We start from the raw sequence: 24,776 nt of genomic DNA on the forward strand, positions 1-24,776 counted from the left end.
CAGGGTAACCCCTCCACCTGCTTCCCCCAATTCCCGCTCCCACTCCTCTCCTCCCTCCTGTGAGAGCCGAGTGCCCCAGGCCCTGCATCAGCCAGCTGCTCCCCGCTCCTCTCCTGGGGCCGGCATTCCCCGTGTCGCTATGTCTCATCACACTCCGGGCCTGCAAGCCCGAGGCTGGCAGAGAACCGGGAGGGTTCCCAAGGGAGTGGGACGGGACAGGGCAGCACAGCACATGTACCTGCACAGGAGGGTCCTGGCCTGGCCTCGCTGTGCTGAGTGCAGCTGGAGGAGCCCCATTGCCCCAGGGAGACATGGAGTGGGTTTGTGGCATCCACAACTGACGCTCTTTGGTGGTGTGTGAGGTGCCAGAGGAGGAGTGAGAAAGAAAGCGTGCGGGTATCGGACACAGTTAAGCATGTTTTGATTTCCTCACTGCTGCGGGAAAGCCCACAGAGATCAAAACACTGGCTCATTACCTTCCTGCTTCTGCAGGATAAAGAAACCGTAAATCAAATCAGTCAGTCCCCAGCTGACTGTTCGTGTTGCCTTTGGAGGGAGGTTCACTCAGATTTGTTAGTTAGGTTGCTTGCTCGCTTTTCTGTTTGGTTTTAGTCCAGGAGTTTTAACTCAGAATACAGTTTAAAAGGCAATTTGGAGAGGAAAGAGGCAATGGAAAGGGACAAGCCATTACCACAGTCATTTAGACTCCTGCAGACAGTAGCTGCGAATCTTGTTCCTCTTCATTGCTTGGTTTCCTCTAATTATCCATTAGCTACCTCCTGACAGTCCATGAGCTCACTTCAGCCCCTTCCCACCATGCACCCATTCAGATATTGCTTTTGTAGATATCACAGGTAGAATTCACGGGATCGAGTCTATTTAAAGATGCACGAAACATTGTCTGTATAACAGAAAGCAGAATCCAGCATCAACCATGCCACAGACCATCCCTCTGCCACAGCAGCACCAGCTCCACTTGTCAGCTGACCCCATTTCAAGCGTCCTACTGTGAATCCAGAAAAGAGTAGGCAGAGGTGAAGAGCAATGCCTGGCTCATCAGCTGGGTCCCACTCTCCAGCAAACCCCTGCACAACAGCTTTTGAGTTTCATACTTTGTTTTTATTACCAGTTTATAGGCCAGCGATTCCCATCCCAGCCACCACTACCAACCGCAAGATCTCCTAACAGCAGTAGCTGTGCTTCATCCAAAACTGCTGTAAAAAATGCATTCTTGGTTAATTGCGTACAAACCCCAGGAAATTCACTCCACTGGTCGACAGGAACTCTCTGAAGCACAGGCAGAGCCTGAGAGAAGGATGTTTTCTTCTGGAACTAAGAAAAGGGAATGGATAAAATAATGTAGTAGTCTACAGCCCCTCTTCTTTCACCCTTTCAGACTTTTTCTGTTTGTGGAGCAGGAAGCTGGCATCTGCCTGTGGGGATTTTCAGAAGCACAGAAACTAGCAACGGCACAGATGAGTTCTTCATCTTATGCTATTGCTATTTAAACTCCTGCAGAAAAACCCTGACAAACTGAAAATGTGCAGTTTGTCCAGGTATAAAAGGCGGTAGAAACTGCAAATGGGAGAGTGAACATGAATCTCAGCAATGCCACCTCAAAGACAGTTAACACCTCAGAGAAGACAAGTCAGGTCTTTGCTGAAGACTCCTCTCATCCCTTTAAAACTAAACCAGAAAACCTCATAAGCAGTCTCTGTAACCAAGAACACCTCCACTTCTCCCAAGCACATTCAGAAATAAACAGAATTGCACCAGGTTTGTCCAGGACCAGCTCAGGTAGTAATTTATAGCATTGGTGTGGAGAGGAAGGAGGAGCTGCCTGCTCACACTTGGCTCCAGATGCGAGCACTTCCTACACGTCAAGGACAGGGCAGAGGGCTCGGCATGGCTGCTCTGTGCCCCACTGACAAAGCAGCTGATGACTTCCAAGAGCCGACCTCCCAGAAGGCTCACGGAACACAGTGGCAGGGGTGGCTGGAGCTGCACGAGAATTAATTATGCAGATGGGAATGCTGGCAAAGAAGGAGCAGCAGGAAAGGTGAAGTCCAGCTGAATACTTCTCAGGGACAATGTGTGTAGGGAAGGAGGGGAACTGCCCCCAAAACCAAGCATCCTTGCCCCATACAAACATAACAGGATCAGAGTCTAACAGGACTGCCGTGGCCATCCTGCTCGTCAAGAAGGGTGACACAGGAGCAAGCTGGGCTATACCCCAGAGAGGTGGAAAGGGCAACACCCCCACACACTCTGCAGCTGGGATCAAGCCTGAGCTTTCACAGTCTGCAGCATGGAGCAGCCGCAAAGCCTCCAGAGCTTGGTGTCACCAGAGCCAGGAACAAGACAATGAGCTAGAGACTCTGCAGCAGCTCCAGTCAAAGATCTTCCCTTGTTATTTGCAATTAACCCTGCTCAGCAAGACCCCAGTGCCTCAGAAGGAGCTTTGCTCGAGATCAAGGGGCACAGCAATACCTGTTGACACTCAGGAGGGAGCTCAGTGCAATGTGCATGCAGAGAGGTGTTTAAAGGTGGGCAGCAAAAAGAAAACAATGAATCATAACTTACCAGGGGCTTCAGACAGGCATACATTGAAGCAAGTCATCATGAAAGTTTATCTACAAGTGGGGCAAGTTTTCTAACAAGGGGTAGTAAAAGTAGGATTTGAAGTTCAGTTCGGGGCTGAACAAAGAGCTCTGAGAGCAACAGACAGAATGGCTGCAGCTCTGTTCCTCAGGCCTCAGTCCTGCCAGCAAAGCCCAGGTACAAGGTAAGACCCCATCTTCCTTGGCCTCATTTATCAGATGCGCTGAGCTTCAGGGACGCCAAGAGCATCAGGAAAAGCCAAAGGTGCTCAGTATGCCTTCAGACTTAAGAAGCCATCAATTCCTTTTGCACATCTGATCTGACAACAGCCAGATACCATCCGCATTATCAGTGCAGAGTATTGCCTTTCTTGAATCAGAACCACCTCCTTATCCTCTCACATCAAGATAAATAGCAATAAGGTTTCACAGCTCCTGTGCACACAGGGAAGCCTGCAAAACCGTTCAGCCCATTAAACAACCGTGAAGTCTTGCAACGAATACACCAAAAAGCACCACAAATCTCTACTGGACTTGGCTCTTAACCCACTGTGTTATGACAAGAAGCAATGGCGTCGGAATGATGGGGACACAGAAAGCTCTGACATGCATGCACATATACACAGAGTCATGAAAAGAAAGCACTGACAACAAAATAGGTGCTTTGGTAAAAGAGCAGGCAGCTATTTTGGGACAGATCTCAGTTTTTCTCAGAGGATATTTCAGTGCTTTGATACTATGGTGATAAGTGCCCTGAATATATTCAAAATATGTAGGGAGAGAGAACTGAAAATAAGACATATTTCAAAACAACAGCTTTACTGAGCATCTTGTTCCTGCAGACATACCTGCCCACTGGCTTCATACTGCAGCCCCCTGAGCAAAACTGCTACGTCCTCCTCACCACTCCTCTCCTGGCAACATCTAGGAGGAAGCAGCTGGACTGCAATATTCACCAAGGAAGAGGGACTAGAACTCAGATCTTTTTCTTCCAAAAGTCCAGGTAGAGCAGAACCTCCTGGAGCTTTGTCACGAGACCTGAGTGAGGCAGTTCCCAAAAAGTGACCTTTGCCTACACAGAGAGGCTGATCATGCAGGGGAAGACATTGACTGGGTCTGTTGGGGAGCAATCCTCTAAGTGCACCAGGCTAAAACCATCTGTTCTGGAACAATTACTCCAACCATTCTTACTCTGCAAGCAGAATCACCATGCTGGATTCCTGGAGCATGAACAAGCTTCACATGTTTTGTTTCAGGTTTGGGCTGCTGACCTAAAGCACACCACATCTTCCATGAGGATCTGCCCCAAAGCCCTATCCATCTCTGGCTGCTGTCATCCAGGTTTTTTGAGAGGTTTTTTTTTTGCAGCTCAGTAGTCTTCCCACCCTCCAAGACTCTATTCAGACCATTTCTACAGTGAGCAGATGTTAGACATCAGCACTGGGGCCCCATTTTGTCATTCCTGAGATGGCCAGGAGGGCTCACAGGGGAAGGGCACCCCTTGCCCCCCACGGATATCTCCCCTCTGCACTCACAATGGTGCAGAGGCTGGTCCCAGCTCCAGCTGACCCACCAGGTCTGCAATCTTCTGTTTTACCACAAACCACCACAAGAAGCACAAAGGGCAAAGAAAACAGCACTAGGAAAAGCAAAATACAACTTCAGGTGTGGTGTAGTGCAGCACAACATATTTCTGTAATGAAAACAGATTGTTCTCTGCCTGGCTGGCTGCAGGTGCAGGCAGGCTCAGCCCTGCTCCAACCACCCAGAGCATGGCATTTGGCAGCAGAGAGCAACAAAGGAGCTCTGGAAAAGGGCATAAAGCAGCGCATAGGGACAGAGGGACCATTAATGAACCTCTCACAAATTCTTGAATTGGGCTTGTTTTCTGTCTGCTCATTTCTTATGATTAGTTAATGAATTGGAGCCCAAATCACATCATTCATCAGCTCAGCTTTAATTGCCTGCCTAGCCTGGCAGAAACCTTGGAGTGCTTCAGTAAGTAACCTACCCCCTGAGCTTGAAATGTAGTCATGTTTCCCGATAAATTACAAGCAGAGGTAAAAAAACATTAACTAATTCCCTCCATGTCCTTCCCTTGAAGGATGCCTCCCTGCCCAAGCCAGAAGCAACGCATCCCAGATGCAAAGGAGGATGCAGAGGAGCCTCTGGCCCTAGTCCTTCTGGGAGCTGGTGTGCTGGGCCCAAAGGGGGCCCTCCCACCACTTGCCCCAGGGAAGGTTGAAGTGGTGATGTTTGGTTTCAGGAGGGAATTCTGCAAGGTTATGGCAGATGGCAACTGCCTACTGCAGCACTGGTACACTGCTCTCATGGGAGATTAGAAACCATAGCCAGGCTGGGCTCCACAGCAAGTCCCTGCTCTGCCACAGAGCATCTAATGATCCCCTTGGCAGAAAATGCAAGTCATGAAAGAAGATGCTGTGGTCATGCAAAGCTTTTAGCCTTAGGGCTGGCCAGGTGGCAGCAGCGGTAGCATTGCCCACAGCAGAACACAGCCAGGCTGCACAGGCCTAGCTCATGCTCAGACTCGGGCTCAGGCAGCTCCCAGCACCCACAAAGAGGGGGAGTGCAGGGAAAGCTCAGTAACTGGGAGAGGCAGTAACCCTGTCTGGCTCACATCACTCTTGTTTTCCAATCACTGAGCCTTTGACAGTCAGTCATTCTCAGGAGTTTCTTCCTACAGCCCTGAAGGCTCCTCTTTGTACACAGAAGTCAAGGAGACTTTAATTTTTTTTTAAGATGATCACATGACCCCAGGAGCCTGTGGCTTTAGAAAAACAGTATCCCAATCCTGATAAGCTAGTGAAAGATCACACTGTGCAAGACACAACATAGCTACTTTTTTCCCTCTCCCAACAACCTCACTCATCTCTTGGTAAAGGTCCGTTTTCTAAAGCTAACATTAGAAAAGCACCTTCAAAGCTGTCATGCACTCAAGCTTCTAATCCACACTATATTCTTAGTCAGCAAGTGTTTTAATGAACACTTATTTCCAAGTGTTTTACCTTCTGACTTCATTGTGTGACTTCAACTTTTCATAAGCCACCAAAGCAAAAACAAGAACGGTTAGAAAATCAAGTATCTCCTCTGGATTCAGAAGGTCCAAGAAATCAGGATGAGAAGAAAAATCTCAGAGAACAGGCAGCTTTTTCTGAAGACATACCAGCCCCTGAGGTCTCCAAGCCCACAGGCAGTCAGGGCTGCCCCTGGAGCACCTGTGTCCCCCAGGAGCAGCAGGAGAAGTGGCCCATTGCCCCATTCCTTCTTCAGCCCTAGATTTAGAAAAGATGTAGGAAAGAGGAATGTAAACATTGTCCCCAAAACACTGAAGCTGGCCAGAGCAGCCCAGAAGTGTGGAAGCTCATGTGTACATTTATCATTATTTCAGGAGGTTTATTCACTGCCCAGCTGTTAGTGCACTTCATTTGTGCCACCACATGTTTTAGACTTTATAATAGCTACAGGCTTTATTTTTTTCAGGGTTTTTTTGCCTTAAGCCTCAGTACTCACCCCATTTAAAAAGTAACATTTCAAAACATTCCTACAATCAGTGTTCAGAACCCAAAACCATCCAGGTAAAGTGATGGGGACGTACCAGCGAGGTCAGTGGGAGCTTGCACCATCCGATCCCTTTGTATCTGGCTCAAATGGAAAGTCATGCAGGGGTCAGAAACCATGCCATAGGCTGGCACATGAGACCTAATGGTGGTCAGGCTGGTGAAGATCATACCTGTAATAAAAGTGGAAAAAAGATGTACTTAATACCAAAGTTCTAACAGAAAGAAATTTTCAAGGCAGTCAGGATCAACAAGAAGCAGTTTATCTTGATCCCCTGCGTAACGGACCCAAGGACAGAGTTATCTTCTTTCTGCACTGAGCCCAGGAAACATTATAATGAAATGTTATAGCCATGTTACTACAAGTGAGAAAACAGAAATGACTGGCTTTACATGTATATGTTTAGAAGCACTAGAATATATAACCTTCTCTTATTTGGTGATGGGTAGGAGGAATACTTAGAATATATAAATTTAGCTGGTTGTTCAGAGATACTTGTACAAATTCAGCGATGCTTAATATTTTTTCCATGATGCAAAGTTCATTTTTTAAAAAGGTTTTTTCAACTTAACATACTATGAGGGAAAAGAGAGAAGTCAATAAACAAAAAGATACTAGTTTTCTGGTTTATATTAATCTCCAATATATTTATTTTGTATTTCTGTAACTGAAAAACAACAGTTTAAAAATATTTTAAGTTTTCAGAAGTTTATTCATCTAAGTTTATAGCACTAACGTTTAGATCTGTAGCCTGTAGATTAAGGACATTGATTAGAGTCGAATGGATTATGGCAGCTCATACCCTGGAGGTGCACAGGGCAGGATGGTGCGGCAGCACGGGTGCACTGCCAAGCCAGTTGGCACAGGCATTCCGAGCAAGCACAGACCCTGGAAGCTGCTGTGTTACCATTAAAACTTTTTGCATGAAAAGAATAGGCATGGTTTATTTTTCACTTCCTTATTTCAAGCTGCTGTTTCACCGGTCAGGAACAAGTGCCCAGGTAGGAGGGCTGGGAGGGGGGTGATCGGGCACCGACAGAGGGAACGTGGCTCTGCTCTCCAGCCAACCAGCCAGGTCTGGCTCGAGCTCCTGCTTTCTGCTTTTGTCACCCTTTGCCTCCAGTAGGAATATAGAAGTAAATATAACAATCCTATTTAGCACTGTTAATGTTTTGGGATTTTCCCTCTTTGTAAAGTCTCTGGCCAAGAGGCAAGCGCTGTGTTTTACCCAATTCTACATGGTTAGAAGTGAACCCCTGGGGCAGGGGTAGTGCGAGGGCAGGGACAGGGCCCTGGTCCTGTCTCCAGTCTCACCCTTGCCCATGTCTGTGGCACTTCTCCTTTGCTATAGATAACCCTCCAGCTGCAGAACAAAGGGGCACAGCTGCTCTCTCAAGAACAGCAAATTAATCTGCACTAAATGTTGAGATCACATGTTGCAGCTGAAAACAGCAATTTAGGTTCACACTCTCAAAGTCACTGCTGGATCAGGAACTGCTGTGATGTGACATCTGGCAGGACGAGGGGGTTACTGGGCATTATATTCAGGTTTAACTTACCAAGAGGGATGAAAAGCAGCAGAGAAAGAGATGGCTGTAAAGTACTCACACATTTTATTTTTAAAAACAAGGTATTTTGTATGGTGGGTGGTGAGGGAGAAGGACTGGATAGATAGGAAGAATCACGACTCAGGGTACCTCACTGGGAGGGTTTTTAGCAAGGACACTCTCATCTAAGCAGCAGCATTCCTGCAGGGTCTGGTGGCAGCCCACAGCTTTGGCTCTTGGGCCACTTGGCCAGTAGCAGGTGGCCAGCAGCCAGGAGTGCTGCAGATGTTAACATATATAACAATATAATGCTTCCTGATCTGTTAAACTCATCAGCAAGTCCTCATTTATGAAACCTCTACAGCATTTAAGGGAGTTCTTTAAAAATGCCAAAAGCTGGGCCATAAGAGACCCTCAGCCCTTGCACCACTCTGTGAAAAAGAGCCTGTCTGGATCTGTACCTATGAGAGCAGCTGGCTCAGCAAGGGAATCAAAACCAGAGTACTTTGGGTTGTACAGGAAGGACACTTCAGACTGTGCAGAGCAGAGGTTTGGAGGTCAGTGCTCTGCCTGCACTTTTAAGTAATTAGCACCTGCAGCACATTCTCATGATCCACCCAAAACAGAATTCAGAAAAGTATCAACTGGAAAAATTGATCAAAAGCCTGGGTGTGATACTGGCACAGGGAATGGTGCGAGGCAGGAGCTGCTGCCCAGAGCAGGGTCCAAGGCCCCTGGCACTGCTGGACTCCCTGCAGACCCCAGCTTGAGCTATTTTGCCCACCCTCTGCTCCCCGCATTGTTTCAGGCCCAGTAGACTTTTGCAAATCCCATCTCCCCCATGTTCAGCCACAGAGCATTAAAACCTCCCTCCATCAAATTAAGCAGCTCAGCTTTTAGAGTGGTGCCAGAACAAAACCCAAAGAACTACTTTCAGAAAGCACTGCTGAAGTTCTCCATGCCTTTAACTCATGTCCTTAAAGTCAATCAGTGATGATTCTCTCCTCCTTACACATTATCAAAGACAGAAAAGAAATCTGGAGAAAAGTAATGTGTCTCTCACCCAAATAAAGAGAAACAATGACGGAAGGATCCAACCTGTTACTAAAGAAATAAAACATAAAAAGAAATAAAAGTTCTTATGAGACACATATCTCTGCTTAATGGATCAGGAATTACTGCAACAGCCACTGCTTAAAGATTGAGGAGCAACAATTGAATGCAACCCCTTTATGCCAGGGATAAAACGGAGCTTTGCCTCCCTGCAGCTCTCGGCTGTGCCTGGCACCGGCCCTGCGCAGCTGCCGGAGTCCCGGCCCGCGGCGGAGCAGCGGCGGCGGCGCGGACACCGCGGCACACGGGGCCGGGCGGGTGTTGGCGGGATGCGGGGGGAACGCTGCCCTGCCCGCCCACCGCGTCCCGCGGGTGGGACAGGCAACGCCAATCGGGTCCAGCTCGCCCTTACCTCGGCGTTTCTTTGCTGCGGAAGGCAGAGGCTCTCAGGGAGTAAGAAGCAACCACGGCACCTCCTGCGAATTGCCTTCTCGCGGCACACACAAAGCGGTGGTCGGGCAGCAGTGACAGCAGGGACCGCAGCCTGCCCGGTTCATCACGGGCTCCGTGCCACTTTGCTACGCACGGGAAAAAAGAACAAGAACACACAAACCTAAAAGATACTGTCTATTTTTAAATCTCTCTCTCACACACAATGTATTTGACGCGACCTCGTGTAAAAGCAAAGAAGACTCATTGGACTAGTGCCACCATTTTTCTTCATTTTATACTAGTCCCCTTTCAAGAATTAGCTTGCTCCTGCACCTCTGTGCTACTGAGCTCCACATTCACCTCCACCATCCATCTCTACCACCCTCCACATCTACGGCAAGGCACAAATGCTCTCAGAGAAAATTACAATACCTGTAACAACTCCAGCATCACAACCGTGTTACCAGAAACGACCTCTTGGGTGCTAAAAGCTGGGCAGGGAATGCCCTTCTCATAATGTCACACTAGTCACAGTTTCACTGGGAGGGTTTCAAGGGGCCAGGACCAATGTTTCCAGGTGGAAGGTTTTGGCTGGATGCTGGTGGAGTCACCCTCTCACTGGGCTCTGAGCCCCAGCAGCCAGTGTACTGCCCATGCAACAGGACAGATGGCAATGGGGAGTCAAGGGGACCGAGGGAAGCCAAGAGCACCTCCAGGCCCTTCACATGAACCAGATGGAGACAAAAGCCTGGCTTTGCCACAGCACCAAGGTTTAGCACTGCCACACAAACAGTGTGCCATCAACACCAATGGCAATCCCCAAAAGTATGGTACAAATATTTAAAAAGACCTTTCTAACCTGGCCTCACCAGCAGCTATTCCCAGGGAGCTCTCCCCAGCTCAGCACACAATGTGCACCTCCAGCTCTTGCCTGATTTCTGCTGCCCCTCGCTTCTGTGGAACGTAATTTACCAAAGGTCACACAATCCTTCTGACACAATAAGGCACTGTTGAAGAATAACTGTTTCTGTATCTATATTTCCAAAATATAAATTCTGGCTACTTTGCTGGTGCCAGTCAGTAATTCTCTCTTCTGCCTGCAAAGACTGGAGGGATTAATAAACTACTTTGAACCAAATTCCTGGGCAAAAGGAGCCCTAGCGAAGGCTCGCTGCAGAAAGACATTTTACAGTGTAAAATGCAAACATGAGCACTTGTTTCTCAACATCAATATGGTTCGCATAAAGATTTATTTTCTTTCTATATCAGATTATCACTTTAACCAAGAATGGGGCTCCTAACTTTACTCCTTACTTGAGACCAGAAAGAAGTCTAATGCTCAGGTGTTATCCAGGAAAAAATAAACAGGGACAGGACCTGGGAGACATTCATCCTGTCAGCAGAACAGACTTCCAGCCCTGCCTGGAAACAGATGCCTGGGACCAGCCCCAGCACATAGAGCAGGTGACATGACCATCCTCCATGCCCCCATGTCACACCCGCTCCCAACTGCCAGGACCGCTTCTCTCACCCTCCTCACCACCCAGGCAGTGGGAGGCTCTCCCATTAAAGCATTCCATTGAATAAAGCCAAACCCATCTGCCAAGAAGTGCAGCTTTAACAGGTCTGTAAGGCAGCCTAGAGCCCGCCTCTCCATCTGACCCTTCCCCCCTGCAGTGGGTCAGAAGCAGGGCAGCAGCTTTGCTTCTGTCAGGGCTGATTTAACACACAAGACGGGTTGGGCTTGGGCTTCATTTGTAACGTGAGACAAATTTACCTGCAGAACAGGCACAGAGAGGAACAGGTTCCACAGGGCCTTGGTCACCCACCTTTATGAGGTGTCTGGCTCCTGGCTGGACATGCATAGGGACAACTCAATCCAAAGGTGCACTCCTCTGGCCTGGAGCGGGCCAGGCCATGCAGCAGAGCGGCACTGCGGAGTTGTGGTGCTCCTTTCACACAGAAATCATTGCAGAGAGAAGCAAGGCTGCTTTCTCTTGATCAGATGTTCCCATTGCTGACACAGCTGTGTGATGCCAGGCTCTACCCAGCTCTGCCTGGTAGCAGACAGTGCAGCTGCAGCACCTGCTGCTCCCCCAAACTTTTCCAAACCATTTTAACTTCCTCCTGTAAGAAACATGATTTGTGCCTCACAACATTTCTGAGAATAGCATCCATGCATTCTGCTGAAGAGAGCAAAATTGAAGGGCACAGCAAGATACAGAAATAGCCTATGGTGCTAAAACAGGAAACTGGAAGAGCTGGGAAATAAAAGCAATAACCCTGTTCATTACGGCTGTAAATTCATGTGCTTCAAAATCCAGCTCAGGTAAAATGAAGAAAAGATGTTCCTTTTCCAAATTTCTCTAAACACAACCATAACATGAAGACTACTAAGGCCACAATTTTGTTAATAATTAGGGAAATCTAGCAGCAAGAAAACCTCTGTGTCCTGTTACCAGCTTTTAGAGGAAAAAAATGCACAAGAAAAAGCAGAGCAGTGACACCTCCTGGAAGCCAGCAAACTAGCACAGAAAAAACCCCAGCTTTTTAGCCTCATCTTGCTCGTTACCAAAGAGTTTGGATGATTCACTTGAACACTGAGAACATAAGAAACAGCACTGTTTAATTTGCCCTGCATATCAACAAAGCCACAAAAGCTCCATGAACAAAACGAACAGCACGCAATCCCCCCACCTTATGAACCAGCTCTCCCAGTCATCTGTGGAAAGTCTGCTCTCTAGACAGCTGCTAAAGAGCAAACTAACAGGTTACAGAGCGTAAGGAATCAATATTTATTGCTCTAAAACTATGAACTGATTTTTATTTGCTCAAACCATCTGGCTGCTGTTTTTTCAATAGATTAGACTTTTATTGCTGTAATCCCTACTTCCTAGAAACTCACAAAGGTGCTTTTATATAAGGAAATATATATATATATTCCCTTTTTTTTCCTGATATATAAGGAAATTAGGGAAATCTTTCTGATCAGCTTGCTTTACCCGACTCTCATCTGCTATTTGCATCACATATCCAGCATCAGCTTTTTTGTCTGGAGACAACAGAGCAAATCTTGCATCCACCTTAGCCTAGCTGGAAACCCCAAATCCTTTTCCTGTTTTCTGTTAAAGACTTCTGCTCACAGCCTTTGAGTCATATTTGCTGAAAGGCAGACAGTGAACGATACTTGAGATTTGGTACTGCCACACTGCTGTTGGGTAGATCCTGGCAGGAGGGAAAGGGGTCCCAGCACTGCAAGAACAAGGGGGGCCTCTCTCACCTTCAACCCTTTGGACTGGAAAGCAACTGCTGCACAGCAAGAAATCCAGAGATGATATCTGGGAAACAGGTAAGGCAGGAGCTTATGAGGAGCAGCTGAGGGAACTGGGGGTGTTTAAACTGGAGAAGGCTGAAGGGAGACATGATCACTCTTTATTACTATCCAAAAGGAGGCTGTCATGAGTTGGGAGTCAGTCTTTTCTTCCCAGTAATAAATGACAGGACAAGAGGAAATGGCCTCAAGTTGCTACAGGCATGGTTTAGATTGGACACGAGGAAGAACTTCTTTCCTGAGAGGGTTGTTAGACACTGGCACAGGCTGTCCAGGGAGGTGATGAAGTCTCCCCTCCTTAGAGATCTTGAAAAGCCATGTAGCTGAGGTGCTGAGGGACATGGTTAGTGATGGGCTTGGCACTCGATCTTAAAGGTCTTTTCCAACCATAATAATTCCAATGAAAGCTCATATTGCAAGCACAAGCACACAAACCCTGCCTTCTCAAAAGGATAACAGAGGAAGAGGCAGAAAACGGCATTCGGCAGCACTCAGCACAGCAGCCTCGAGGCTCCTACACTGCTTTCCTCCCACACTGTAATATTATTAGAGGAGGTTCAAATGTTAAGCCACATGGAGCATCAATAATTGTGAAACTGCTAAAGAGCAATGGTGCAGAACAAAGTGTGCTGTTTGTCACCAGACACCTCCAAGAAGTCACAGACAAAAGTCCTGAAGCTGTATGTGACGATTTGTAACTCTAAAAAGGAAAAAAAGCAGCCTGCAATAGCCCTGGAATTACCAAAAAACATCACCATATAAAATCCACCAAAAGTATACTTAACCTTTCTACTTAGATATATTTCTGAATACTTTTATGACAGAAAAAGAAAGGAAAAGTCAGTGTTTAACAGTGTTTGCTACAGGGGTTCCCATTCCAAGAGCTGAGAAGCATGGGAACTGCCATACTGAACTCCTGCTGAAGAGCTCTTCAGCACCAAACTGGTGGCCAGTGTCAGTGCCCTAATGGTGTTTGGCCACTTGCATCATTGAAAAGTACATAAGTACAATACAGAAGCATGAAGGAATTTTTCCCCCTCTGTAGCAGGAGATTTACAACCAACCTCTCTACCCAGATCCTAGCCTACCTAGGAGGGAGAGGAATTCCAAATGTGGCACTCTAATTTGCTTCTGAAAACACTGCCAACAGTCAGAAAGGAAGATTCACCACGTTAACATTCAGCATAACTGTTTCTTTACAAGAAAAGCCAAAAGGCCAGAGGAAAATAAGTTTATTATATCTAGGTTTAAAAGAGTAGGGGTCACTTTGCATGCAAAATTGGGTTGGTTTAGGTGGGCTTTTTTTTTTTTTTAAAAGAACAAATTGATTACAGATGCTTTCAAAGTCACTCCATGAACTTTCTCACTCCCAGGGCTCAAGCCAGATACACATCAGTTTAATGAACCAGATAAACAATGGTGTCACCGATGTCCTTTGTCAGGCCGTTCTCAGTGAGGCGAACGTGCTTCTCATTCAGGTCAATGTGGAAGATGGCTTGCTCCAGGATAGGAGTTTTCTCTGCTTCTTCTTTGCCGAGAACTGGGACACGGCGCGGCCCAAGCACGGGATCATCAAACCTCATCAGCTTCACTTTAGAGAGATCTGTAGCAAAGATACTGGATAGTTAGGCTGGGGGATCTAGCTGTAGTATCAAGTGAAGTAATCAAAGCAACACTTAACACTTGGTAGTTCTATATCTGCTCCAAAGACATATATTTTCTTGGGAATAACATCCACATTAAGATTTACATCTACTACAAAGATGTCATTCAGTGGTTACACAGAAAATTACCAGCTGAAATGTGCAGAAATCACACAGAAATACTTGCTTCGTATACCACACTCTAAACCTTACACTTGCCTCATCTGGCTTTGGGACAGCTAAGAGTAACTGAACAGTCACAGTACCAGTTTCCAAGAAACAAATTTCAGAGACTGGGAGAAAGAGGAAGGTGAAAGTTGTTTTAAATACAATTCCTTATTAAAACACACGTTAATAAAAGACTGCTAAGCAGAGCAAGAAAAACCTCTAGGATGCCCAGCACCTCTCAGCCAAGTCCTCCTCCAAGCACAACCTTTTAGCCCTTGTGCATCAACAGAATAGTCACACCTTCTGGAAAAGACAAGAGTGACAACTTCATTGTTTAATCTAACTTGTTTTCAATCATTTAAAAAACAGTCACTCAGCAGAAAGGTAGTGACTATGAATACACATCTACTATCCACATGGTGCATTCCCCCCAGCCTCTGTTTTGTTACATACTTTATAACGTATATTCCTCTGTATGCACCATCATCAGTATGTAGTTGTCTTTGTTCTACAGATAAACATTAACATAAACACAAGCTGTTGAAAGACACAGAAAGAAAAAAATTTCTCTGCTGTCACAAGCTTTTGGATGAGGTCCAGTCTTCCTTTTATACTCAGCTCAGTATTTCAGATTTGTTTGATTCTTAATTCCTGCATTCTTCACAAAAACACAGCTGGTGCTCCTTTAAGAAGGCTACTTTCATTCATTACATGGGTCAAAAACTTAATGTTTGTTTCAGCAATGTCTGACATTAAATTTTATCATGCTATTCTGTGTTTTCCTAAAGCATCTTTCCAAGCAGGTGGATAAATGAGGAATACTAAAATTACTAACAAGTAGGCTAGAAAAAAAACATTGCTTATTTCCAAGAAAAATCAAGGAAAAGCATCCACCCTAAAGCACTGCTACTTACAAAGACCACCTTTAGACTGCCAAGATACTATAAACATTTAAACTGACCATAGCAGCACTCTTAAGGCAGCTTATTTTCTAACTGTAACAAGGCAAAAACCAGGAAAAGGGCTAAGATTTTCCCCAGTGCCACACAATGAGACAGTGACAGAGATGAAAACACCTCTTCTGTCTTGACAGTGCACATCACTTCAAGAACAGCAGAAAAGCCCTGTGTAAAGTTACTGGACAGAAAACTATTTAGAAGGCAAAGAATCAAGGGAAGGCAAAGTAATTACTGGCTGCAATCCAGATTTTTGCCAAAAGAAGAATTTCCATCAAGTTGGATTTTTTTTCCTACAAAGAAATTCAGGTTCCCAAACCACAGTAACACCAGCCCTTCAACACACTCTAAGTAAATACACCATAGCAAAAGCAGCACCCCCAAGTTCTGCCTGCATCCTTCCTTGGAGCCTTCTCTGCACCACCACTGAGGCACAAGCTCTGGCAAGCACCAGCGATGAGGCCGTGGGACAGTGGCCAGTCCTGGGCGCCGCCGCTGCACTTGGGTCTCCATCGCTGCAGCTGTCTGACACCGGCAGTGGAACAGGGAGCATCACAGCTTAAGTGCAAAGCCAAGTTCACAGCAGATGAAAGGCATTTGTCTTCATGGTTTCACACTGGAATTCAGTATTGCCCATGGACTGAGTGCTCTCAAAGGAATTCTTCCAGTATCACAGATTCCCTGAATGGTGGGGTTAGAAGGGCTCTCTAGATCTCATCCTGTCCAACTCCCTGCGAAAGCACGTTCCGCTCAATCAGGTCACACAGGATCGTGTCCAGGTGGGTTTGGAAACCTCCAGAGGAGACTCCACACCCTCCCTGGGCAGCCTGTACCAGAGCTCATCCTTAGATTCTCATCCTTAGAGAAAAGAAGTTTTCCTTTGTACTTAAGTGGAACATTTTGTGTTCCTGTTTATGTCCATTACCCCTTGTTCTGTCACTGGACACTACAGAAAAATGTGTCACCCCAGCTTCCTGACATCTATCCTTTAGGTACTTGTGTTAATAAAGTCCTTCCTCAGTCTTTTCCAGGCTAAACAACCCCTCAGATCTCACAGTCTTTCCTCATAAAAGAGATGCTCCAGTCCCCTTGGTGGCCCTGTGCTGGACTCTCTCAAGCAGTTAGTTCCCTGTCCTTCTTGAGATGGGGAGCCCAGACCTGGACACAGCACTCCTTATGAGGTCTCACCCAGGCAGAGTAGATGGGGAGGAGAACCTCCCTTGACCTGCTGGACACACTTTTCTTAATACACCCCAGAATGCCACTGGTCTTGGCCATGCAGACACATTGCTGGCTCATGTTTCATTTGTAATCAACCAGGACTCTTTCCAGTACTTATCATGTCTCAACATTTAACAGTTGAAATAAAGTATTAGTGCATAAAGAATGCAAGAGTAGAGCGTGAAGAAGAATCACAGCATTCAAAGTAGCATTAAACTATTTCCCAACAAGACTGCCAGATGGAGTTTGGCGAAAACAATGGTAACCGATAGGTTTTTGAGCAATTCTTCAGTAATACAAATTTTAAGTGAACAGATAGTTTTCCACTAGGAACGGGGTGAGAAATTACAAGGAGGAGACATAGCAACTGTTAAATTAATTCACCTTAGGCTAAATAGCTTGTTTCCACATCTCTCCTGGAAACATTAATCCAATCAGCCCGCGGTACACCAGTGCCAGCATTTTACCTTTGATTCCTCTGTCCATCTTCATTAAGCGCCTGATCACTGTCTCTCTATTGTCTCCTTGCCTGATTTCAATTCTCGTAGAGAAGTGGCCATTTGATGGTTGAGGGTTCACCAGAAATATAGACACACTGGGCTGTAAGAAAGTGAATACAAACATCTAAGCAGAATCTGTATTCCTGATCCAGACTTCAGAGACAACATTAAACTGAAACAAACATCTTATATTGACAAATATTTTGGATGAATAAACTTTGTTTAGAAACACTGACTGACAGTGACAGAACACAAGCACTCCCACAGCTCTTTAAAACATAAGCCAGAATACTCACAAGTTTGTAGGACATACTTAGGGAAATCAATGAAATTTTTACTGTTGAAAAGTCTTACAGCTAGAAATACTCCTACATGACAGCACTGTTGTAGAGTTTCACTAATCTTACACATTACTCACTAACCCTTCCAAGACTTCATGACATGGCTGTAGGAATAATTTCGAAAGGTTTTATTTTTATGCAACTGTACAGAATTTATTAGCCCATTATAAACTAATGGATAAACACAGAAAGTATTAAAAACAATTTAGGTTTCAGCAAACAAGTAACAGAAAGTTTCACATGGAAATTTGTAATACTTTGTAACAAGTATAATAAGCAATACCACAGTTCCTAAGTAACAGTGGCAAAGTGAGATTCAGCCATACTTGCACAGGATCATCTCAATTCTCTATTTTTGGCCTGTGTTTTAATTAGAATACAATCTAACTTATCTAAACAGCAGTACTTGAGGCATATGGCTGAAATACAAGAAAAAAAAACCCACAAGAGTATGACAATGCTCAGGTCACTTATTTTCAACAATCTTCAGGTCAAATCATTAAATTGTACTGACTGAAAGAGCCTTAAAGTTAAGGTTCAATCATAACCATATTTAGGGTTCTGTACACAGGAAAAAAAAAGATAATTGCTTCAAAAAATGTTTCTTATTTTGAAGGGGTGTTGAATCAACAGCAAAATAAATCCAAAGTTCATGTCTGATTACAGTGCATATTTACATTTGCCTGGGATTTATTTTTATTTAAGTGCTCAGACTTCAACTGTATGAATTTCTGATTTTACCTCAGTTCTGAATGTGGAAAATGGTTTCCCAGGACAGCAGTCTTCTTTTATTTTATCTTCTGCTTCCAAAGCAAACTTTACTTCAATGTGATCCAGCTGCAAAACAGAAAAAAGGGAGAGGAGGGAATAAACAGGAGTTTAATCGTTTGGTAGGAACAGCAGGAGTTACCAGGCCTATCAAACAACTGCTCATATAGTAAAGCAGAAAGTAAATATACATTGATATAAGGCAACAAGAGCACACCTAAAATCACAATACACTGTTTGGAAGCAGCTTCCAAGGGTCACTTACTCCACATTCACCATGCACCAGTGCCCCACTAGTCAGCCTCCAAGGACACAGATCCTACAGAGATCTCCTGGCCTCTCTGGGGAGTCTGTTCAAGGCAACACTGCTGCCTTCTCCTTGTGTCCCATCTGAGCCTCACAAGGTGCAACTCCAGCAATCACTCCCAGTTGCTGTCTCATTTGACTATCATCCCAATCATCCTCCACTCTCTAAGAGCTGAGAACTTCTCTGAGATCTTCCCCTCAGCCCATCTCAACAAGCCCATTTCTTTCAGCCTCTCACGGTAGGTCAAATACTCCAGTCTCCTTCCAGCCAGCCTGACGCTTCTCTGCTCAACAGCCCAAGTTCTCAAAGCCTTTTTAAACTGGGGGCGCAGAGTAGGGGAGGAGTGGGGTGGGGTCACAACATTGACAAATGAATTTGGGCTCAGTACAGCTAAGTGAAGACACATGATAAAAAACCAGTACCTGAGCAACATACAACCCAAAGTTAAACAGGCTGAGAGCCTTAGGAAATGCTGGTCCTCCAGCTATTGCAATAAAAACAAGTAATGAATATGCCAAGTGTGTACCAACCTCCAGGGAATTTGTCAAATAGACAATATTCTCCATGAGCACTGCACGTTCATCGAACTCCAGTTCTAGATCAAGAACACGTGAACCATTCTTCTCCAGATTTTCCTGTCAAGAGGGGAAAAAAAAGGATTAAAACCCTCTAAACACTGCAAGTAAAATGATGCTTCAAAATGGCAAACTATCTACATTAGTCATGAAAAGAATAGGCTTTTAAATATGAGAGCTCTCTGCTGGCACAACATGCTAACGTAGGAGCAATAATTTTCTTGTAACAGGGTTTCTTCTGCAGGGAGTTAGTGACACCAATGGGAGGAGTAAGAGCAATTAGAACACATTTTTAATATAGAATTGAAGAGGTGTTTGACATTCACAGTTATTTATAATCCCTACTTAATGTGCAGGTTGAGAATTCACAAAATAAGTCAGCATTTCAGTGGTATTTCACAGCAGGAAATTCAGTCTTATGACCTAGTTTAAAATAACTGGACATGTTCACAGCAGTCGTAAAACAAGTTCTCTGCAGGGAAATAACAACCACTTTAGATGTTAACATAAAAGTAACTTAATTAGTCCAGAAAGCCAACAGTAACAGTCACAAGAGACAAAGTATTAAAGGTAATATAAAAAACACGCTTTTTTTTTTTTTACTAAAACAGAACTTCCTCTTCTAAGTTTAATCTGTGCCTTTCTTGCTTTCGTATGCTGAGTCAGCTGTCTCCTTTGAAGCTCTGCTTTGGCAGACTCAGCATAGCTGTGGTTTCCTGGTTTACCTGTCAGTTTAATGTGGAAGATTCCCTGTACTTGCACTGAATTGTTTCCCTTTGTAAATCACAAAGTTTCTTCTACATTTAAGCCCTCCTCTGACAAACAGGAAGCACAAGCAGAAGTGCTCCTTGTACACTGAAATTGATGAATAATTGCCTTCAGATGAAAATATACTGATCCAGATAGTCTGAGCTCAGATGTTTCTGTGTCTGTCTGTGAAACTCCTCACTGCTCTTTAAAAGTGAAAGGATCGATCATCAGGTAAGTCTCAGCATGCCAACTCCATTCTCTGTGCACACCAGGATCACTAACTATTGCCAGACTCAGGACATCAAAAAGCAGGGATGTTTCAGACCTGACATAGATTTAGACTTGAAAGCCTGTCTGACCTTTTCCAACTGTATCAGTTCATCCAACATACCACTACATCTCTTTACAAACTTATACAAGAAGCTTCACAGCTGCTCTGTGTCCCTCTGAAGGCTTCTGAGCTAACATGAAAAGGAATAATCAGAATAATCCCAGAGAGAGAGCAAAAAGAGCACCTCCATTTATAAAATACGACAAAGTTTACAAACAGAAGCATTATGATAAGCATTTTAAAAATCAAGCTAAAGCTTATGGACAAAAAGTAATAATTTTACACTCGTTACAATTTTCTTCCATTACTCATCCCTCTCAACTTCTACAGATTGCAAGCAGAAGTCCAAAAGGTTTTAAATCCTACTCTAACCCCTCTTTTTTTATTTCTAATTTTGCTTATTCTTTGCTTCTTGGACGTTTCCAGTTGCTGTATTGAATTTACATCTGCAAGAGCAAACGCAAAGAAGTTTCTTTAAGAAAAAATGCGAGCTGCGATTTTCATAGGCTTGTTTGACTCTGGCAAAGCAATAGCATCAGAGTATTAGTGATAAAAACATGAGAATTATACACAAAATTCACAATTCCATTCAGAACAGTCCCTTTTTTCTGCCCTTAAACATAGTACTATCAATTATTCTTAGCCTCATTCTTAGCTTTCACGTGTGAAGCATTTTTATGTCTCCAGAGCAACATCTTATTCTCATTTCAGTATGAAAGACTGCAAAAGTCAAATGATGCATATCAAATGTAGAAGAAGCAACATGTATTTGAAGCACAGATTACATAACCTGCAAAATACACAAACCACCAAGTCTCAACTAGACCATTAGCTCACCTGGGCTAATTCACAGAGACATTTTTATAGCTTTCTTCCAGATATGCTAAGGAAGTTTAGAAACAGAAACATCAAGATGCCAAATAAGCAAGGGGCAGGATGGAGACTGAAGTCACACGTTACTAGGTGATCCAAGAATGATATGAAGGAAACAATACCCATGCACCAAGTTACAGATTATTGTTGACTTTGTATGACGTATCATGCACTTACCTTAATCATAGCAACAAAAGGCATAACCTTCTTCATATACTTCTTCAGCTCTGGCAAGGTGTTAAGCTCACTGGCAATTACTTTATTATCTGGCAGTTGACCTCCACTGGACTAAAAATTGATGAACATCCATTAAAAAGGATAGGTATCATTAAAAAAACCTTGCTCTTTCACATCATATACCCTTCGTGCTTTCCCATAAATACCAGCAAGGTTTGGCATCATCAATTCCACACGTAATAACTTTAAAATGTTTCAAAGGGATGAGAAAAGTAAAATGTTAAAACTGTGAGCAAAAATGCAGGTACTTACTGCCACTCAGGCAACTCAGCATTTTTCTGCACTTTCAATCCAACATCAACTATCACCAGCACATTTTTAAGTTCTTGGTTCTTCAGTTGTTTGGGGTTTACATTCAAAATTTAAGTATTTGCACTATTAAGTGCACCAGACCAAACAGCAGACTTTAACAATGATGCAGGAAAAAAACTTACAGAATGCCCAAAGTTTCATAGAAATTCCTCCTGTGGAATCTGTTTTAACGTAATACTGGTTTATCTCTACACCATGAATTGGAATAGTTTTGACTCTCTAATCTATCCATAGTGATTTGCTCAAGCTGACAAGGACAGTTTATCAAGATGCTACAAGCCACTTTGATCAGTTTTTCTCATGTCAGAAGCAATTCTTCTGCTTTCAGAAAAGCCTATTTCTTCTACTTCGATGTATTCCATTTCCATGCATTTCTTGTAACATCACTGAATGGTATACACCTATTCAAGGACCAACAAAATGCTTCTAAGCCCACCTGCACAGTAAGGCAGCGTTAATCTGTCAGTCAACATTTCCTCAGAAATATACTGGGGAAGAAGAATATTTTAAAAGCCAAGCACTGACAAATGAAAAAACTAAGAGAACATGGGCCACTTTTCCCTCAGTCAAAATCAATGACATCATATTGTTAAATCAATTACACTCCTTGAGATGTTTTCATTAAGCATGAAAACTTATTGGGACAGTTGTAGAAGCATAAAAAAACCCTAAAATTATTTTTCTTCAATTAATTTGGAAACAAATTACACCTTGTAAGTTTTTACAGACAGAAAAAGGGAACCCACAGAAAAGCAGTTAAGTAGGCCAAAGAAACATGGAAGTATGGCTACCTGATAGTGCTTGCGCAGAACTGACAAGGTGGTGTGCTGCCAAGGTGGGTAGTTCTTCGCCACATAGATGGTACAGTGAGAAGGCTTCTGGGAAGGTTCTTTATTACTTTTCTATGGAAAAAAAGAAATAAACCACAAACAAACTTAGGAACAAGTTCTGAGACAATACACACACTTAGGATAGCCTAGTACACTTCACCTTTCCTTTTGCAGGAGCCATGTAGCCCTTGAGACGGAGTCTGAGGTCATGAGCTGCTTCCATGAGGTACTGAGAAGAGCGAATTAATATCTCATCCACAGGACCTGCTGTTGGCCAAGAGGCTCTCATGATGGAATCAGGCTTTAAAGAAAGGAAGAAGGAACATGCACCACGATGAGAACACATTAGCACCTGGTGTTTTTTCAAGCAATTATAGTTTGACTGGAAACTGGAGTTTAGACAGTTTGAACCTAAATGAATGCTCATCTCTAACTATGTCGTAAAGGAGTAACTGCACAGACAACAAGCATTTATCTGCAAGTGTGTAAAGGACTACACATACAATTATACCTGCCCTACAGCTACATCATCTACAAGTGCAAGGCACTTAAAACTCCAGCACTAAGCTTCCTGCATAAGCACAGGGATATTGCATTATTTGGGTTAATTTTAGATCACCTCTTTGTGAGCAAAGTGATCTGTATTAAAGTTGCACATATCATCACAGTAACAGGCTCTGTATGTTCATCCTACAGACAATAAGCCATTATGGCTCTTTGTATTGTAAGACACATATTTCTTCTACTTGCATGTGAAAGACATCCCGAAAGTCTTGATACAAGCCTAACTAAAAATCAGTAAAAGCTCAGATCAGATTGAAATCAAATGACAAAACACACAAATTGGTACCTTTCCCAGCAGTGACCAGATGTGCTCACATAAGTGGGGACAGATAGGAGCCAACAGCAGAGTCTGAACTTCAATAAACTGAAACACCAACTCTCTGTGCATTCCTTCTATTGCCAGCTCACGATATTTGTCTTTTGCTGCCTGAAATAGCCAATGCAGTCATCATTAACACACTCCAACTGCCATGGAGAAATACTTAGAACGAAACACATACAATTCGTTGCTCTATATTTGCCTTAGAATGCAAGCAGCATAGAACTCAATAATGGATAATTACAAGAACTGTATTTTACTGAAGCACCTGAGCATGAATCTGTCAGTTGGCCATTGGGTTCTTGCATTAATATAGCTCATTTTAGAAAGTGTTTATTGGCAGAGAGATAAGAAACAAAAATATCCACAACAGTGTATCAAGTACTGTCATTCTGAGTAGCTTGCATAAAGATACTACTAAGTACTAAGTAAAAGTCCATTAATATGATCTATCATTATACATACAATTCAGCTTAATCATATTTTTGAGTCTCATAAAGTAGTAACATAAAGAAGTTTCAGTAATTCATGAAGTGGCATGGTTCAGCAGATGCTCTGGAGACAGTTTATGGAATATATCAAAAAAGCACTCTGCTTCCAAACAATTTTGTTAATATAGTATCTGGATTTCTCATGAAGAGTTTCTTATCATAAAGGAGCTAAAGAAAGGAAATATTTTTTTTAACAGTGTCAGGTTTTAAGCAGCTTTTTGCACATATTAGATATCAGGACTATTTGCCGCATGAGAACTTTCTGTGGATCTTTGTAAAAATGACACAAGCACGCCTTTATAATTTCAATTTATTCCATTAAAGGCCTCTTGCTTCTTGGAACAATTCTGATTCCAATTCAGCTGTATAATTAAAGATCAGAGGCATCAGGATCAAAAGAAATCCCTGAAGTAACAAATACCAAGTGTCAGTTTCTTACACCTGAAAAGAAGCCTCCTACCTGAAATTCAAAGAAGCCAGTTTTCAAAGCTTCCTTAAACATCATCTTCTCATAATTTTGATCTGTCTTCATTATGCCTGCATTCATTTCACTAGGGAGGTAAGTGAAAAGGTCAATATAGCATGTCTACCCCACATAATGGCAACAATGTGTAAAATAACACTATCAATGTCGCTTGTGCAGCCCAGTCCATAACATGTTCTGTAATGTGCTTTGTTTTATGGAATTCATTATGTGGTAGGAAAAAAAACCTCAACACACAGCAAAAACTACAGAAATATTCCTTGCAAAATAGAAAAATGGATCAAATTGTATTACTAGTCTTTGTACAATACCTAGCAAAGACTCTGTCATTGAAGGTGTTGGCAGGACCACTTCTTAGGCTGTCTCTGTTTGCAATCATCTCCTTTACCCACTCCATCCATGTGTAGAGACGAAGAATACCAGCATCTGCCATGGCTTCCACAAAGTTGGCATCTTCAACAGTATCTCCAGCATCAGCCAAGGCTAAACGCATGCCTGAAAGAAACTGGATCAGCTAACATGGCTGGCACACAATTAGCTGGTAGATGCATGAGGCAAGGGACT

The 24,776-nt window shown here is 43.7% G+C and overlaps 1 protein-coding gene across 1 annotated transcript in view; it reads right to left on the reverse strand.

Annotated features, from left to right (window-relative positions):
- Window positions 1-13,666: 13,666 nt before the first annotated feature.
- Window positions 13,667-24,776, reverse strand: part of LARS1 (leucyl-tRNA synthetase 1) — a 34,210-nt gene continuing 23,100 nt past the window's right edge. The window contains exons 23-32 of the mRNA XM_062002670.1: window positions 24,524-24,707; window positions 24,189-24,279; window positions 23,205-23,345; window positions 22,515-22,655; window positions 22,316-22,426; window positions 21,153-21,263; window positions 18,977-19,081; window positions 18,113-18,208; window positions 16,998-17,130; window positions 13,667-14,145 (exon numbers count right to left, since the gene is read on the reverse strand). Coding sequence (XP_061858654.1) covers window positions 13,940-14,145; window positions 16,998-17,130; window positions 18,113-18,208; window positions 18,977-19,081; window positions 21,153-21,263; window positions 22,316-22,426; window positions 22,515-22,655; window positions 23,205-23,345; window positions 24,189-24,279; window positions 24,524-24,707 — 1,319 coding nt within the window. The 3' untranslated portion in view covers window positions 13,667-13,939. The remainder of the gene's footprint in view (window positions 14,146-16,997; window positions 17,131-18,112; window positions 18,209-18,976; window positions 19,082-21,152; window positions 21,264-22,315; window positions 22,427-22,514; window positions 22,656-23,204; window positions 23,346-24,188; window positions 24,280-24,523; window positions 24,708-24,776) is intronic.

This window comes from Colius striatus, chromosome 9, assembly GCF_028858725.1.
Source record: "Colius striatus isolate bColStr4 chromosome 9, bColStr4.1.hap1, whole genome shotgun sequence".
Taxonomy (NCBI): domain Eukaryota; kingdom Metazoa; phylum Chordata; class Aves; order Coliiformes; family Coliidae; genus Colius; species Colius striatus.